Raw genomic sequence first — 18,347 nt, 5'->3', positions numbered from 1 at the left:
TGTATTATGTCTTGACCCTTAGCAGATCTTTGACATCACTGCTCTTCCTCTGTATAGAAGGCCAGATAGCTCCTGATAACTTTCTGCATTAGATATATAAGAAAAGAAGATATATTGCTAATTTTTATTATTGTTGCTGTTATTTACATTGCCCATTGGGCCCCTTTTCACCACTTCACAATTCAGGATGTTGAAGTGAAAAGTTATAAGTGAAATAATACACTTGAATCGTTAGGAAATAAATGCCACTTAGCTATTGATAGTTGCAAACAAAGCTCTGGCTAAAAAAAACCCAAACAAACATTTGGCACCCTATGAACTGTATACAAAATATATCTGCATCAAATTATCTATGAGTAAACATGTGATTACCATAATATTACTAATTTTCAACAGTTAGTAGAGCTATATGCTCCAAGTGCAATCTGGTTATTTTCAGCAGTTATCATTGTCACTGTATCAACTGCAGAGAAAACCCTTTGTACTTAACAAGTACTCCTTACTAAACCCTAGGCAAAAAATAGCTTTTCTGCTACTGCAGTGAGACATTTTTATTTCCACATAATACACAGTGAAAAAATACTGAAATTCAGAGTGTTTTTAAGTACTATAATTTTGATTAGCAGCAAAGCATTTATTTACTTAGTCTGATAAAGAGTAAATGACTGTGTAGATAAAATGTATATAAGTGTACCACATTTATATATACAGATCTATACAATGTCTTACTAAAGATAGACCTATAATACACACAAATTTTGAAATAGCAGTAAACCCATCTGTTTTTAAAATAACAATACTTTCAGGAGCTAAACCAGTTGCAAATAATGCCTATAGACATGTCAGACCAGTATTAGAATTTTCTACCATCCTAATGTAAGTGAAGAAGTTCCATGTAACTATTAAAATCATACTGATAATATTTAATCTCTTTCTAATCCTGGGTCTGTGAACCTACATACATTTTCTGTTTTGTCATATTACAACTATCATTCCAGAAAGCGTGACAATGCAGCAAATAATTTTTAAAAATTACAAAAATAGAAGATATGTACTGTTGGGATTTGAGTTTTACTCCTAATGTAAAAGTCTGGAAGCATCTCTCATGGAAGCATTTTTTCCTGTAAAGTGCTCATGCTGTAAACAAAGATAAAGTTAGCAGTATCATCCTGAAATAACACAAGGTGTCTTCAAGCTGTCCCACACAGGAATTCCATCTGGATGGTATTTCATGAGCAAAGCTTGCCCCTTTGGTAAGCTGACAGCCTAAGCTGAAGTAAGGGCACGTTGACTCAGTAACAGTTCTGAGCATTTTGTTTATAATTACAAGTTCTCTTCTTTTGCTGGACAGTTCTTTGTTCCCCTTGGGTAGTAGAGATACCTGTCAGGGAAAAAAATCAGTAGTTAGTATATACTGGAAGTAAGAATTCCCCACTACTCACAGTTACAATGTGTGGGATCAATCTTTGCAGTTTAAGCATTTAACATTACTTGACAGACTTTATCCATGCTTTATAAAAGAACTCTGGCCAAGCAGACATCTCAGACACACAGAAGTTGGTCTCAAATCTTTTCCCTAAACTGGAAGACTTGCTTCAGAACTACAAGAGCAAACCCACCTTATCTCAGCCAAACAAGTCTGTGGTGACAGATGCTTCTACTCAAAGATGGGAAGCTCATATAAAAAAGTCTGAGAGCTGAGGACATGTGATCTCTGCAAGGGATCAGAGCCATCTGCCTAGTGTTGAAAACACTCATTCTCACAGTCCACATGCTGACAGACAGCTTCATAAACATGCACTTTTGCTACAGACAGTGTGGACTTCAGGAATTTCCACTTACGTTTGCTTATTCATGGCTGAACTTTAGTAAAGTTTGGTACCTACCAATCCACCAAGACTGAGGCCAGGTGCTCCTTGATGCTTTCCAACAAGAGCTGAAATGCACCTTTCCTTATTTGTTATTGCTAAAGAGAATCTTCAGTTGAGTGAGGTGAGAAGTTTTTTTGTCAATCCTAGTTCTATCACATGATCAGATTATTTTGGTACTTGCACCAGATGGATCCCTGGACCACTTCTACACAATGCAGTTTCATGAATTACACCCAGGTTCTACATCTAAGTCTTTTATACCCATCAGCCCTGATACTAGTCAAATCTATTAGTCTTGATGCTGCCTGCTAGCTCTATAAACAATTATTCTGCTGCAGTTCCTACTGTTCTGATTCACAGAAAAAAAAAAGAAGCCTAAACCAAGACTGATTTACTACCCAAAGTGGGGGTTTGTTCATGGTATTGTAATATCAGACAATGGAAATCCTTTTTGTGTGTCATTAGATTACTGGCCATCCCTGAAGTAATCCAAACATTCCAGCTATTCTCTAAAAATCCAGTTAGCAGTGAGTTTTCCAGACTTGGCCATCTGATTTTGGCATGAAAAGCTACTAATACCCTAGGATCTAAGACATACATTTTCTCTAGATCATAAATCATTATTTCTCCAGAGCCCTAACTTTACCATTAGCAGGGAATCTTTGCACGTGTATCTTTTGAGTACAGCAAATCGTGGTGAGTCTATCTATAACAATTCAGTAAAAATTATGCCTCTAGTAAGCACGAAAAGTTGCAGTGTGGCTATTACCATGTGCAATGGTGAACTCCATCCAGCAGCTGTCTTTTGACCTGTCATTTGGCCACCCATTTCAGTGTCATTGGAACACTGCATTCATCAATGTGACAAGGATCAGTCAAGGATCAGCCCTAGGAGGTGGATGAAATTGAAGCCAGGATGATTGCTACCCTGCATTTTCATGTTACTCCTGCTTTTCTAATTTCTGTAGAATCTATGATTCACGCAAGGTAGCCCAATATTGCCTCTTAGTGGAAAGACAGCTAACCCAAAAGAGGTAATGAATGTTGGTCTGTTGGAATAGGGCTGCATGATTACAGGGCCACACAAACCCTCAGTTGAGAGCCTTCAGAACTGCAGATGAGGAGATCAAAGACTCTTGCAGCAATGGATATTTAGGGGGGAAAAAAAAAACCTGCTGAGCTTTGGAAAACTTTTTTACTTCCTTGGGGAGAAGTATAAATCAACAGATTGCTGGTATGACAACATTTTTGGCCAAAACAATGTTCTTTTGTGTGTTTGAGATGTAAGAAGTAAGAATCAACATGGACAACCTTTTGGAAGAAGAAAACAATTATCAGAAAACATTGGGCAACATTATCAGGAAGTGGTGCCAGAATGGAATAAAAAGTAGCATAGTGTCTTAAATCACCTAGATATCACTAAGTCAAAAAATCCACTTTAGATTCCAGAAGCACTGCTCCAAAACATTTTAAAAAAAATAACATAACTAAGTTAAAGACAAATTTGAATCCATTAGTCATGCAATACAATTAAAGAGGTGCATTAATGTAAAAGAACAAATATGGTATAAATATGCAGCTACAAGAAGCTCCATTAATGCATTTGTATTTTCAAACAATGTACTCATGTAACATTGACTCAATACAAATGAGGGCTGCCTCTAAGAGGCAAAATTCAGATTCTTGAGCTATATTATCCCTCTGTGAATAATAACTTGAGCTATTAATTAAGTACTTTAAAATGTGTAGCTATTATTAGAGCCAGACTTTACAGTTTTCCTCTTCATAAAATAGATGACTACAGGAATTTTTGCTTCTCTAATTCTAGAAATCCAGTAACAATCAAAGAGACTGAATTGAACAAAGTTATGAAAATTAAAAGTGACAACAAGTCAATATATGCACTTGATTTTGATGACTGTTTCCTTCTATTCTTATTTGCATTGCAACCATTTTTTTTCCCTACAAAACTAATGCTGAAACAAAATTTCTCTCATAAATAGACCTCTGGTCATACGAGCTTATATAGGTTTTGGATGGGATGGAGTTAATTTTCTTCATAGTAGCTGGCACGGGGATATGCTTTGGATTTGTGCAAAAAACAGTGTTGATAACAAAGGGATATTTTCATTACTGCTGAAAGGTTGTTATGCAAAGTTCAGGCCTTTTCTGCTCCTCACTCCAGCCCACCAGCAAGTAAGCTGGGGGTGCAGAAGGAAGCTGGGAGGTGACAGAGCTGACCCCAGCTGACCAGATTGATATTCCACACCTTACAAGTCATGGTCAGCATCAAAGGCTGGGGGAAGAAGAAGGAAGGGGAATGATGTTTGGAGTTATGGCACTCGTCTTCTCCTCAAGTAACTGTTGGCATGATGAAGCCTTGCTTTTCTGAAAATGGTTAAGCATCTGCCTCCTGACATGAAATAGAAGGCAAATTCCTAATTTTGCTTTGCTTGTATGTGCAGGTGCAGCTTTTGCTTTACCTATTAAACTGTCTTTATCACAAGCCAGGAGCTTTTTCACTTTTGCTCTTCTGATTTCCCCCCTCTCCCACAGCAGAGCAGTGAGTGAGTGGCTGTGTGGGGCTGACTACTGGGGCTAAACCACAACGGAGGAATGGAACTCAGCTGAGCATAGCTCCTGTCTCTGATCACTGCTATTTTTGTTTACAACAAATCTTCTCTCATATAACTGAGTTTCTGCTTGGATTACATCTGTTAACACAATTTATCAAAAATAGATTTCTGAGCCAATTTTGAGTATTACACGTCTACTTCAATATTAAAAAAGCATGATGGAAATTTGAAGCTAGTATTCATTGTCCTGTTCATACATAGGCTCACAAAGAACAAGGAGCTCGCCTCTTGTGCAGTATAATGGTAAATTGAATAGAAAAAAGAGAGTGTGGCACAATGGATATGTATAGAGTAATTTTGGAACATTGCAGGCTGGTTTTTTTAATGCATGTTTACCAAATTTCTGTATAAATAAGTAATACAATTGGATTGCGGAGTAATTTCAGGAGATTTGTGATAAATGGGCACAAGTTGATTATTCAAGATAAAGCTGAGGGTCATTATGCTCAGCTGGTCATTAATCCCCATGAAATGACTGGTATTGAGATAGTAATTACTATTATAATGAAAAGGGGAGGGGGAAGCATGACATTTTTCTCATGAAGCTGTCTCAGTTTCTGAAGTATTCATGTTTCTTCCATCACCCAGTCAAGTTGTCTGCATAATTTTTAACCCTTTAGACGGTGTGTTCATCCTACTGCAATTTTCACATCACCTCACCTAAAGTTTGGTTTTCTGTCACATCTTCCTGGAATTTGGGAGCACAGCAAGTGGCAACAGTGATGGGAAAGAAAGACAATGCACAGAAATCCCAAAAAAGTAGAAAACACGGGAAAAAAAAAAAAAAAAATCAATGTTTTCTCTATAAAGTGTGCTCCATTATGTGGTAGGAGGTTGCCTTATTATGATATATGCTATCTAGCTGTTCATTCTGCATTTAATAGCTCTTTTAGCAATAGTACATGTCTCATGTCATTGCATAGCAACTGTGGAATTCTTTGTTCCAAACCAGAATTCACCTCTTAGCCTTACAACATATGGAAGAGATACTGTCAAGTTAACTTGGTCAGAAATGATGAAGAAATCTGGCCATAAAATGAAGAAACATCTTTTAAAATTTACAGCTTCACAAATCAAGTTTGTGTGTTCTGAGGACTTTTGAGCAGTAGGAGTACTTTTTTTTCCCATTTTTCCCATCTCCATTAGAATGGCTGGAAACTTGTTACAGACAGAAGGGAGGCAATTTGTTTCCTCCTAGAAACACCATCGTTCTGTTTCCACTGTGAAAGCCCCACAAATGCTGCATCATTTTACCTTCCCATCTAAGAAAATTAAAATCTCAATCTAAACTAAAAGCTTTTAAAAGAAGCTAAGGAAGTTGAAAAATAGGTGCAATCCCCTAAAGCAAACAAGATGAAGATATTCATTAGTCCTAGCACTTCTTCTAAAGCTTTTCTCCAAATAGTTTTCTAAGGAGGGGATTCCAGGATGTGTGGAACTTACACTGGAAAATGAGCAGTTCCTTCTGAAATGGTTCACTGTGTATAAAAGAGAGGAAGCAGAGCAAGGCTCAAAACAGTTTTAGCTAAAAGAATAGCTGACAGTATGTCCCTCTGAGGGCTGCAAATCACTTTGCTTGGTGGAACAAAACCAGATAATGGTGAACACTGAGAAGTGACTTGCAGTGCAGCTTGAAAAGTGATTTGTCTTTCTAGCTTGCTTAAGCTGTTTGAAGAGTTTGAGGCAAAACCTAATGATGCAGGTCTTTTAGCCAAATTAATCATTCAGTGCTGGACAGCTACTAAAACTGGACTGTTTGGCTATTTGGAGAGAGTATGAGAATTAAAAAAAAAAAACCAAAAGAGAACAAACTTGCTTAAGCTTGAAAGCTCTGAATGGCATTGAGCAAGGCATACTTTAGAAAATATGGCAAGTCCTCTGAAAATAGTGACAGGGTTTTGACAGCCAAGGGTAAAGTATGGTCTGTCAGTTTGCTGGAAGAGAGAAAAATAGTAAATTATTTGAGAATAGAACCTATCTGGAAAAGAAGTAATGTAATAGTGACAGGGGAGCCAAACATAACTATGCATCACTGCAGTAATAGGATTCAAAAGCATAGTGAAAAATCAAAGGTCCATATTGTTGCTGGCAACAGATCATCATCTGGGTTGCAGAATGGCTATTTTGCATTTGCCAGCTAAATTCAGGACATGCTAGGGTGACACAAATGCAGTGCAGCTGGTGAAAGTCTACAACAATAGCTGTTACACCTGCACATTAACAATTCTAAGCAAGAAGAAAAAAAACCAAATCTAGACATTATACTTCTAAACTTCTAAGGAGATTCATGCCTACAAGATCTCATTCCTTTCATCTGCTCCAAAATGAACTTTGTCTTTGCTACAAGTCCCCTGAACAAAGCAAAAATCAGCACTTTGTTGTGGTCAACATATTATCAGCACTGCTCAAGTTGCATGACTCAGGGGAAACACGATGTGTCTTCCAATTTTCCTGTGCTCCTAGGAAAATCAAATAAACAGCACACCCCCCCAGTGTGAAGAATGATACTGAGTATTCACTGGCCATCTCCAGGATTTATGCATGTGTGGAAACTTCTTTATCTTTACCCTGTTACCTTCTGCAGGACAAACAGCATAGAGAATAATGCCTTATGCTGTGTTGTCATCCTGTGCAGCTATGAAGAATATACTCATGTCTCCTCTAAGTTAAAAATTTTTTAAAATGTAGAAAATTAACTTGAGATTCTACAGAACAACTACTCCCTAGCCAATTCCAGCACAGCAGAAAAATAAGTAGTCCTGAATAAATCAGGAAAAGCAGAATGTTAAATATTTTACAGCAGTTACTCTCACGTACATCCTTGTGGGATTCCTGTTACATATTGCAAACACAAACATACTTTAAGCATCCTTTACATTCAGTGATTAAGGCACTAGGACACAAAGCAATGGAATGAAGCTGAGTCAGGGAAAATTCAAACTGGTCATTGGGAAAAAGTTCCTCTCTCAGAGTGTGGTCTGTCACTTGAAGAGGCTTTCCAGGGAAGTGGTCCAAGCAACAAGCAAGTTGAAGGTGTCTGGATAATGCTCTGAGTCAAATGGCTTAGGTTTAAATAGTTCTGCAAGAAATAGGGAGTTGACTCAATGATCTTTATGGGTCCTTTCAACTGGAGATATTCTATGGTCTCCGTTAATAAATAACTTATTTTTATAGGAGTTTGTGTAAAATACTCAAGTCTATATTGAGCACACAGCTGCATCATTATAGTTAATTTTGTAAGTTGCTTTTTGCCAGTCTATTTGTGAGGTAAATGCCTTTACAACTTCAACACATGTATACATTTATAATAAGAATTGCTAGATCCTGATGTTGAAAATGAGGCTTTTTGGGGGTTTTGCGTTTTTTTTTTGTTTTTTTTTGTTTTGTTTTGTTTTGTTTTGTTTTTTGTTTTTTGTTTGTTGTTGTTGGTATTGGTTTTTTTGAAGGGGAGGTTGGTCGTGTTTGTTTGTTTGTTTGTTTGTTTCTACAAGTTGTGCAATATTTTTTCTACTACTCCAGATCTTGGGAGATTGTAAAAAAATTTAAAATGCCTGATAATACTTATAAAAAGTTTATTCGTCCTCATGTCTGCAAATGTGATTTGTAAACATGATTCCAATATATCCTGAAATTTTAAAGAGTGAATTATTATTTTATATTGGGACTGCTGAATCATGGTTTTTCAATATTTACAGCTGTCAGCTGCAAGACTCTTGTTGGCTGGAATTCCAGTTTAAAGAGAAGCCTATAAAAATATTCAGACCAATATTTGAAACTTTGAAACAATATTTGAAACAAGCTGAAGTCTATCCATACAAAAAAGATTGGAGAGATAATATGGAATTGAAGAATATCACTGAACCATCAGGAACTGTAAATTCTTAAAACCTCTTAATATTGATATTGGTTAGGGAGGAAGCACATTTTTGCTTATCTGTTTTAGAAAACCTAACTGCAATATCCCAGGCTTTAAAAGGCTGATTACTGCAAAGACAAGGAACAAATATACTTGGTGGAAGTAATGAATATTTTGCAATAAAGAATATCCCAGATGATATTCTGGGATACACTGATAAAAAGAACGAGAAATGCTAAGCTTATATTGTGGACTGTAAGGATATTATTCTTCATGCATTTTCTTGCTTGTGTTCCCCAAAAACTTCCTGCAAGAAAGACAGACCATCTCTAGGACAAGGCATTTGTCTAGTTTCAAACACCATTAATTTTTTTTTTATCCTTCGAACTTTTGTGCTCACAACCACTTTTTCTGCTTGTTGTGCTGTACTCAAAGATCTTACAAAATACTTCAGCTTCATCTTTTCAACCTTGTAACAGTAGAGTATTATAATAAAATATACTTTATTTAAATTAAGACTTTATTCAACCACCATTTTATATGGGAAAAAGGTGAGGAAAATGCTACCAAACTTGTATTACTCTATCATCAAAGTGAGGAAAACAGATGTGGCCAAAAAACCCCTGCTTAGATTAGCTAATATGTCCCACATAGATTACTTCCTTTCCATCTATCATGACACACCATGTATCAGGGTCATGGAAACAGTCATCTGATACATTTGGTTTTAGCACATCATAACTAACTTTTATTTTTAAATTGAACAGACTCACCTGTTAGAAGAGGAATTGTAATAACCACTTTCCTCTAGAACCTCCTCAATTAGAGTCTGCAAGATAAAATAAATTACTTTCAGTAAATTATTTTTATTAAAAACAATACATTTATACAGATATATTTATATCTTACCTGCAACTGTTCATACGTCATCCCTTCTGCCATATCAGAAGCACCAACAATACCTTCAAGTGAAAGGCAAGTAATGTTACAATACTGAATGCAGGGTTTATGCTCCCTTATCAGTTTCTTAGCAACTCCAATACAAACATGAGATGTTTGATTATCAGCAGCTTATTACAATTACCACAATGACCCCCTGCAAAGTTGGGAGGCACCTTATGGCATGATGTGAATATTTGAGGCATGCAATGCTATCACATTATGGAAGACTTCTAACTGATGACAAACATTTTGAATACTTAATGTAACTGAACATAGCAATGCAACTTTCTTACTCTTCCCCACTTAAAGTTTATAGTAGAAAGGACCCACAGCCAGCAGCAGTTTGTGAGGACAGAGTATTCTTTGCAGGTTAAGAGACTTAAAAAATGCAGATACTGAGTATCTGATCAAATCACATTGTGGTCTCTGGGAAGAATAATAAAGCTCGTATTTCAGGTGATTGTAGGGACTCATTTCATACTCAAATATAATATTTGATACCTACTATTACATTTACTTTTTGCAGTAATTTGTGGAACTGATATGCCAGTTTCAACACAAATGCTAGCATGGATTATGACATAGCTTTTTCTGTATCTAGAAGAATGGATGTGGCATGAAGACCAAAATACAGGCTCCACATTTCCCTTCTGTCCATTGCACAGAGACATACGATGGAAGTCTCTGAACTAGGAACTGTGGTTCCCCATCCCAGATGATGGGGAGGTTTGATTAAAGATGGACCTCCTGATTTTTCAGGCTGAATTTCACTAGTCCAAAGTACATTTGACACTATTCAGTTTCTTAAGTATATATATATACTTTATACCATATAGATATGTTACAGCATGTAGCATTTCCCTTCTCAAGTTTGTAGGGCTTGATGTAGCAAGGCAATTAAATCATTCCAGTATAACTGTTTCAAACAGTTATGACAGGGTAGCAACACAGGGTTTAAATAGAGTTTTTTTAAATATCCCATGCAACGGCACAAAAATCCCAAGTAGGATATTTTCAGTAACAAACATTTCTATTGATTTTCATCTATGAACCTTGTGTTATTTGCAGCTTTGATATTTCTTTGTAAATGCAAAGTATAATTTCTCAAATCAGTAGAATCTTCCAGTAGTGCTAAACTCCACACTTTACCAGGAATAACACACACAAAAAAAAAAAAAAAAAAAAACCCAAACAAACCCTGACAATGAAAATCAGCACAGTCAATATAAGTTTACTGCTTTTAAAGACAGATCTTAGAGCAGTAACTCCTTCTGCTTTGACACCGTACACTTTACTAGAAATATATATACCACTGAAGAGTGGGTTTTTTGTTGTTGTTTTGGTTTTGGGTTTTTTTGCTTTCTTTACCTTTTCGCTCATCTGGAAGAGACATATTTCCACCTGAAGAGAGGAGTACCACATGCCAATCTGCTGTGAGTAAGTTGGGCTCAATCAGTTCAGGAGAACCTTGCAGAAGCTGGAGAAAAAAAGGAAAAAAGGACTCCTGAAATCTCCACTCTTCCTGTTCACTATCTGAATAAAATATCATAAACTACACATTTCTGTAAGATCAACAGGGAAGTTTATTCCCTCAAACCTAGGAGAGAAACAGAAAATGACTCAGTTTTCAGAACTTGGCCTTCAAGTTAAATTGTTAGCCCATTTTCAAGAAGTCTAATAACCATTCGAGGGATGCCAACAGTTCTGAAATCTGAAAGTCAGTTTAGCTACTTGAGAATGTGGACAAGGGTACTGAGAATAAACTTAAGAACATCTAGCTTCGAAAATGCTAGTTAGTTATTTGTAATAACTAACGTGGAAACATGGAAATGTTTTTGTGGGCAGGAGAGAAATTCCAGTTATGCATTTCTGCAGCATGTTACCAGTTGATTCCAGTTACAGAAACAGGACAACTGCTGTTGGGAGAAATAGTGGCACCAGTGATCACTGGAGGAATCTTTTTGTCTGTTATTCGAATTAGGCTTTTTAATTCAGCATAGTTAAAAGCCCATGGTTTTTAAATTCAATTTGCATAAGTTGCACAACCTCAACTTTTTCTGGAGGAGCTCAAGCTAATTCTTTTCTCTATTTGGGTTCTTCCTCTTACCTCCAAATGATATCCATGTTACCCAATGTATTTGTGATTGTGATTTGAGTACAATATGTACAATTTATTTTGTGATGCTTATTAATTCTCCATCCTTCCAACTGTACTTCTTGGTGTTGCTTTTTAGTAAGATTTTCTATAACTTTTTCCTTCAAGGTAGAAACGCACAGGATTGCATTCAGTATATCAAACATTTGATTTAGCACCGGTTGCTTTTAAAACAATGTATTTCTCCCCTTTTCTGCAGGTGTAAATCAAATTGTTTTGAAGCTAAAACAATTTTAGAGCAAATACCATTTAAATAGGTTACTTTACTTCTGGATGTCTGAAAATCACATTTATTTTATAATAAACAATTCCTTTCTCTTATGTATTTTTGGGCATCCTTTCCTAAAAACATCAAGTTAATACACAGTAAACATTTCCTTAGATTTAATATCTCAGCTGAAATACAGAAATTGTTTTATGTAAATCCCATCTTGATTTATGGGACAACAAATGAGCACAAAACCAATGGCTCAGAGAGGTATCTTCAACTACCATCCAAATGTACTATCAGTGTAAATACTAAGTATCCAACTTACCTTGAACTTAAGCATCTGGGATTATTTATTACAAAAGTACAGGAAAGATTCATCATTTGGGGTCAGTCCACTCTATAGTGAACAATGACTTAGAAGATTCTACAATTCATTGCAAGTGGTTGACAATCAAATTAGATTGCACAGGGATGTAATTATGTGAGTGATAAAGAATTATCTTTATCACCAAGTTTTAGATACAGTAGCATACCTAGTAATTGCTTTGTCATCAATTGAAAAAATAAACATCTTAGCTTCACAGGATCCCACAGTACATGTAATTTTCAGATCCTCTGCTGCATATAGTCTTCTCAGGAGATTTTGAAGGAATATTTAGAAATTCTGATACTAGTTCCCAGCTCCTTCTCTGCTGGAGAGGACCCAGCATGTCATCAGAAAACATGCAGGCACAGTTCTTTAGCCATGCCATCCTTGCAAATCTGCCATGTCTTTAAATTGATGACGCTGAACTCTTTCTGACATATCGTGCTACAAGGACAAGGTATTATAAATTCAAAGCATTCTGGGGCAGTGCTTACTTAGAACTCACAGTTTTAGTAGGAATACTTTCCAAACCATCAATAATTCTGGGAAACCAATACCAAGTTAAGAAATGTTTACATAAATTAAGACCTTACATAATTTTTATCAGGGTTTCCCACAAAAAGTTACATTTTTCCTCCTCCTCTCTTTCTGAGATCTGATGAGATTAAGTATAGTTTTGCATATTGGTAGCTAGCAGGTTTTATCCATTTACAAAAATGTTCTAATGATCAGACACAAACTTGAAACCAATCTATAGAAACTGTTAATTTAAGAACCATATTTTCCAAATAAAGGATCGTTAGTGAGCATTCTAAATATTTCCTTCTAAAAATGGAATCTTACACTTAGATTTTTAAGATATTAATATCTTAATTCAAACAGAAGAGACAAAGTTGACCTCAGGTAATTATTGATGTACTGCACCTTTTTCATTTCTAATTTCAGATTACAAGGATTACTCTGCTGACTGAAGAGGGACTTCTTGAATCTCTCAATGATTCTCCTTTTCAGGTTGCATGGCAAAGCTGGAGGAAGCTACATGAAACAAAGAAACAGGTATTTTCACTGCTCCGTTACAACTCCCATAAAGATGACCTCAGCAGCAGTAGCATTTTTGAAAAAAGTAGCTACACTGCAAAAAGGAGCATCTACATTTAATAGCATGATAATAAACAGCAGTACAAGACCAGATTTAATGGCATATTATGATAATGCTCCTTAGTTTGCCCCTTATGTTAGGCTTGGTGTACCATATAACTCCATCCCTCTAGCCTTGAAGATCAAGATTACCATGATCCTAATACATGCAATGTTAGATTTCCCTCCCTGCTCAAAGTGCTAGTATTTGGAACATTTTTCTACAGGTCAAGTTAACAGGACATTGGACTAAATTTCATGTTGGCTATAATGAGATGAGACAGATGAAATCAATGGACGTTTAAGAAGCTCAGACCTTTGTTCAGTGTGTCTAGAAATTAATGTGAATCTTCTTCACAGCTTTAACAGGCTCTTTTAAGGTGTAAATCTTCACACATTTCATAATGTCTCTTTACTAGAAACTTTCTGAGGGAGGTAATATATACTTCACCTGTCTAACAGAAAACTGGTTTTATATACTTTTTTCCTGTATTTTCTGGTTGAAAAAGCACATATCTTTCAATTTGTTTTACAGTTTCAATAGATAATTCAATGGAAGTGTCTTCCTTTGCTCTTTGACATTTTAAAGTCACTTTTATGCTTCAGCAGTAAACATAAAGCTTCAGCTGTTGGTCACCACAATGACACCAACTCAGACTGATGACAATTTTATGGTATGTACTACACTTTTGGAGGGATCTCCTGTGCAGTTTCTGTACAGTTGCTTATACCTGCCATGTTTATAAAACTATACCACCTATTATAAAGTTTATAATCACATCACAGATGTAAATTCACAAACTAAATTCAATGAATTAAGGAAGCTTTCTGACTACTCGAGGAAAGTGACTTCTAGTGATTTGCATTCTAACACTGCCACCATACCAATAATAAAGATTTTTTTTTCTTTTTAGGACAAATTACTGCCTTAAGACAGCTATAAATCTGGAACAGCTGTATAGACCTCACAGGAGTCCTGTGGTAAACCACAGGTCAAGATTACATCCTAATCTTAAATCTATCAGACAGCCAGTTGCCTGCAGTTTTTTGATACAGGTAGATCCCAGTAATTTTTCATGCAGGTAAAGTCTTATATATTGCTTTAAGTCAGATGTTCAATGTTCCTTAGACTGTAATGAACAGTCATGAGCTCATGTACCATGGGCATCTCAGAATGGTGAGAAGCAAAGGTGGTAAAAGATAAATCCAATACACGAGAAACTTGGAGTTGCCTCAGGCAATAGTGTACAGCTGTAGCTTTTGCTTTAATGAAATCAGATGTCAAAAAAAAACAAACCAACAAAAACCCACACAAAAAAAAACCAAACAAACCAACAAAACAAAAAAAAAAAGGCCAGGGATTTACATAATGCTTTTTAAAAAGCTCTCCCTTACATTGTTTTCCAGAGATCACTCTGACTCTTGTTCCCATGGAAACCAGATTGGGAAGGCTGCTTGCAGCCAACAACTACAGGCAAGAGCTCTCACTTGTAAACTTCAGCTTAGAACTGTCAGCTGAAATATGTAATAGGGGTTTAGAAAACAGCTAATTATTATAAAAAATATTCTACCTTAGATTTGTAAGAATACAAATAAGTACAAGAGAAGCACATAGCATACAGTAAAAAAATACAGGCATGGATCCTGGTTTCCCTGCCTTTCTATTTCAAAACCAGCAAAGTAATTGCTTCAATGGTCATCTCTGAGCAAGTCTTTGAGTTGTTTTCTATGTCCAGTTATTGGGCATCCCTGCTATTATAACCTCCATTAATTTTTAGGGCACTTGAGAAAACCTTCTTCTGCAACAGAGGGTGTAGCACCTTGGACATACTCCTAATGTAACACATAAAGACTAGGCTGCCTCATTTTGTTAGCAGGTGAAGAAGGTGTTGCAATAAACTCAGTCGGTTCCAATTTTTTAAAATAATAATTGTTTTCTTTGTCCCTGATAATTTATTTCCTGTACTACCTGTTTCAATAAGATTGAGAGATAAAAAAAAGGAAATGTAAAACACACCCAAGTAATTCATGAATCTAAAATTACCTGAGGAGGTAAGTATCACTTTCTAAATAGAAACCCTTCATTTTGGAAAATAAAAAGATGGTTATTTAATGATAGCAACTTTTAAAAGTAACTGGAGGAAAAAAAAATTCAGTCATATTTTTAATTGAGAACTCAATGCAGGTTTATACCAGCTCCCTTCTTCCTTTGGAATCATCATGAAATAATTTCAGCAATCTTTCATCATGAAACTTTTGAACTTAACTTTAAGACAAGTCTTAAGTTTAAAAAAGATCTGTTCTGGCATTTCAAAATATTTAACACATTCACGATTTGAAATATTGGACTACAAATCCCAAGAAAATATTACTACTTATTGACAATAAAAATGATTACTTAGAAATTATTTTAAAATTACTACTATAGAGGAAAGGGTTTTATATACTCTCCATGTCAGTATGTGGTATTAAGTCACTTTAAATATTCATACTGTTGGCATGACAGAATGTTGTAAAAATAATTTACCGTACAATCCATTTTTGAGGTAAGGCAATGAATTTTTTTCAAATGACTCAATTACTGACATCCTCCACATACTAATATTCAAGGTTAGTCTTTATTTAAATGATATATTTTTAAAACATCCTGCCATCTGGAAAAATGTCAAGTTCTTTTGTTTTTAAAGAACGGTGACTAAATTGGCAGCACTTTGCAGTACCATCATCTTGACAACAGCAAATAACTTAAAAGTATAGAATGTCAGAAGTAATAGTAATGCATACTTGAGTGATGAAGATAATTTTGTGCAGCTGAATAAGAATTTGCTGAACAGGGTCACTGATCTGACGCACCTTCCTTTGTGATACAGCAATTCCTGCCAATGCTGTAGATGACAACAGTAAAATCAGGAGGAAAGCTCATTTTGTTGCTTTAATGTATTAATAGTGAGCACTGTTTAAAACCTATAGATGTAAATATTCAGATTTTAATATAAAAATTAAAACATATTAAAGTTTTATTCTTATTTACCTAGTTCTCCTTTATCATGCATTGCCTGCTCAGAAACAGGACAGTACCAAAACTAAATCAGATTCTTTATGTGGCAAATCAATTACTATTTATGATTTTTAATCTTGTTTATTTATGTCATACACACCGTTAGGCGCAGAGATTAAATAAAAGCTTCTCAGCAGATTGCCACTATAAAACACTTATTGTATCACTAAAGAACATTAGTTAACTAAACTTATCTTTCTAAGTTGAGCATTAGACCTGGAAGCAAAGACCTTGGTCCTAAGTATTGAACTTCAGTCAGCAGGTTCTGTATCTCTCATAAATACATTTCTCCATTTCTCATAATTACATCTCTAAACTACATTTCTGAAGCTAATTTAGAGCCACATTCCTTTTTTTGTTTTTAATAATCTAGTATCAAGAGTGAAAACTTAACTGAGGGGGAGAGGAAAGACAAATAACAAAATTAATTAGCCCATAACCAAACTATTAGGATGCTTTCCTTCTGGATTTCTGGGCTGCCTATTTAACAAGAAGTGGAAGAGAGATGTTAACAAATTGAAGTAGAGACCAACCAGATTCCTCACAGTAAATAGATATATAAAATTTCCTTCTTTATTACACAGAGACATATTTTAGCAGGATACAGAAGGTAACATCATTGCTATTGTCCAATTTTTTTGTGGCAATGCCTTTTAGCATGGGTTCAGAGAGGCAAGTGAAATGCAGTGCAAATTTTTTTCCCTTGAGTCCCCTCTTAATAATCAATAAGAGGAAAAGAAGTCTCTTAAGGAAGATTTTTGGTTTGTCTTTCTGTTCAAGGTGACAGTGGAAAACATGCTGTAATAATCTAAAAGGTCGTATGCCTTAAGAACATATGGCATATACAAATATATAGGATACATATATCAGAATAATTCTAATTTGATTTAGCTCTTTTTTTTCCTCATTTTCAACTCTCTACAAACTGTTTGAACACTGCCTTATTTAATCCCAAATAAATAGCGTGGTCTTGCCATTACAACCTAGAAAATTTCAGTTTTTGTTAAGACGCTGAAAAAAACTTCACTTCCTTGACATTTTACCTTTTTCACTGGGCCCTGTCCTGTGGTATTTGACTTCTTTGCTGCCAATGCCTTGTATTAAAAAACAAAAGCCAGTAAGTGAGTGCCCCTTCTTTTGTAGGTCTACCCAGATTTCTTTATGTTTTGAAGAAGAATATGCTTAGAATGGTATCAGCAAACAGAAAGAACTGAGTAAGACATAATATGGATTTATCTATTATTCAGTATATAGAGCTTTCTCTCTTTTCTAGTATGACAGCAACAATACAACAACTTACCAGTCTAGGAGGACCAGATGTAATGTCTGCTTATAATGTCTATCTGTCTTGAAAACAATTAGAGATCCAATGCCCACACAGGCAAATTAGAAGTTCCCATAAAGTCTGTATGCTTCAGACTACACAATCATTTTTTTTTTTTTTTTTTTTAATTCAGAAGTATAGAACTATTTGGGAAATGAGGGCATATGCACGTGAATAGGCTATTGAGAACTTACTTAAAACTTTTAGGAGTTATACCAAACAGGAAAACATCACCGATCAAAAATGTCAGATTTATTCAATTTACCAAGAGGACTATTAACAAAGTGTAAAGTGTTTGTCTGCAGATCATGATAACAATATAGTAAGAGACAAAATTACTTTTTAAAGATCAGCATCCCAATTGCTCAACATAATTTTCTTTAAATTATTATTTAATTTAGACAAGATGCATTCAGAAGTCAGTTTAGCAGCTTACAGCACATGAAGCTTCTCAGTAAGAGAGAAAAGTATCTCAGAGCAAAACGTGTCTCATCAATGATGATGGATAAATACATCATAATTTACAAGAGCTCTATGAAACATTCCTTTAACAGGAAAATTCCCATGGCATTCATCAAATCTTTGGCAAGGATAATGACTATCCAAATTAGGTCTTCCTGATTTACTATAGGAATTCATATTTTTAAAAATTCCTTAAGAGTAAAACAGATAACACACTTGCATCTGAAATTTAAATCATATGCAATTCTAACATAATTATTAGATAATACCATGTTTTTTCACATTGCCAAGAACTACAACTGGAAGACTTCCTCCTTGTCACTAAGGA

The 18,347-nt window shown here is 35.3% G+C and overlaps 1 protein-coding gene across 1 annotated transcript in view; it reads right to left on the bottom strand.

Annotated features, from left to right (window-relative positions):
- Positions 1–241: 241 nt before the first annotated feature.
- Positions 242–18,347, bottom strand: part of NEK10 (NIMA related kinase 10) — a 77,827-nt gene continuing 59,721 nt past the window's right edge. The window contains 6 exon segments of the mRNA XM_071735470.1: positions 242–1,381; positions 9,137–9,192; positions 9,273–9,325; positions 10,674–10,782; positions 12,963–13,073; positions 15,960–16,060. Of these exon segments, the coding sequence (XP_071591571.1) occupies positions 1,324–1,381; positions 9,137–9,192; positions 9,273–9,325; positions 10,674–10,782; positions 12,963–13,073; positions 15,960–16,060 (488 nt within the window). The 3' untranslated portion in view covers positions 242–1,323.

The sequence above is a fragment of the Heliangelus exortis genome, chromosome 2 (genome assembly GCF_036169615.1).
Source record: "Heliangelus exortis chromosome 2, bHelExo1.hap1, whole genome shotgun sequence".
NCBI lineage: Eukaryota > Metazoa > Chordata > Aves > Apodiformes > Trochilidae > Heliangelus > Heliangelus exortis.
Note: the sequence above shows the minus strand (reverse complement) of the source record. Positions and strands in the feature narration are given on the sequence as shown.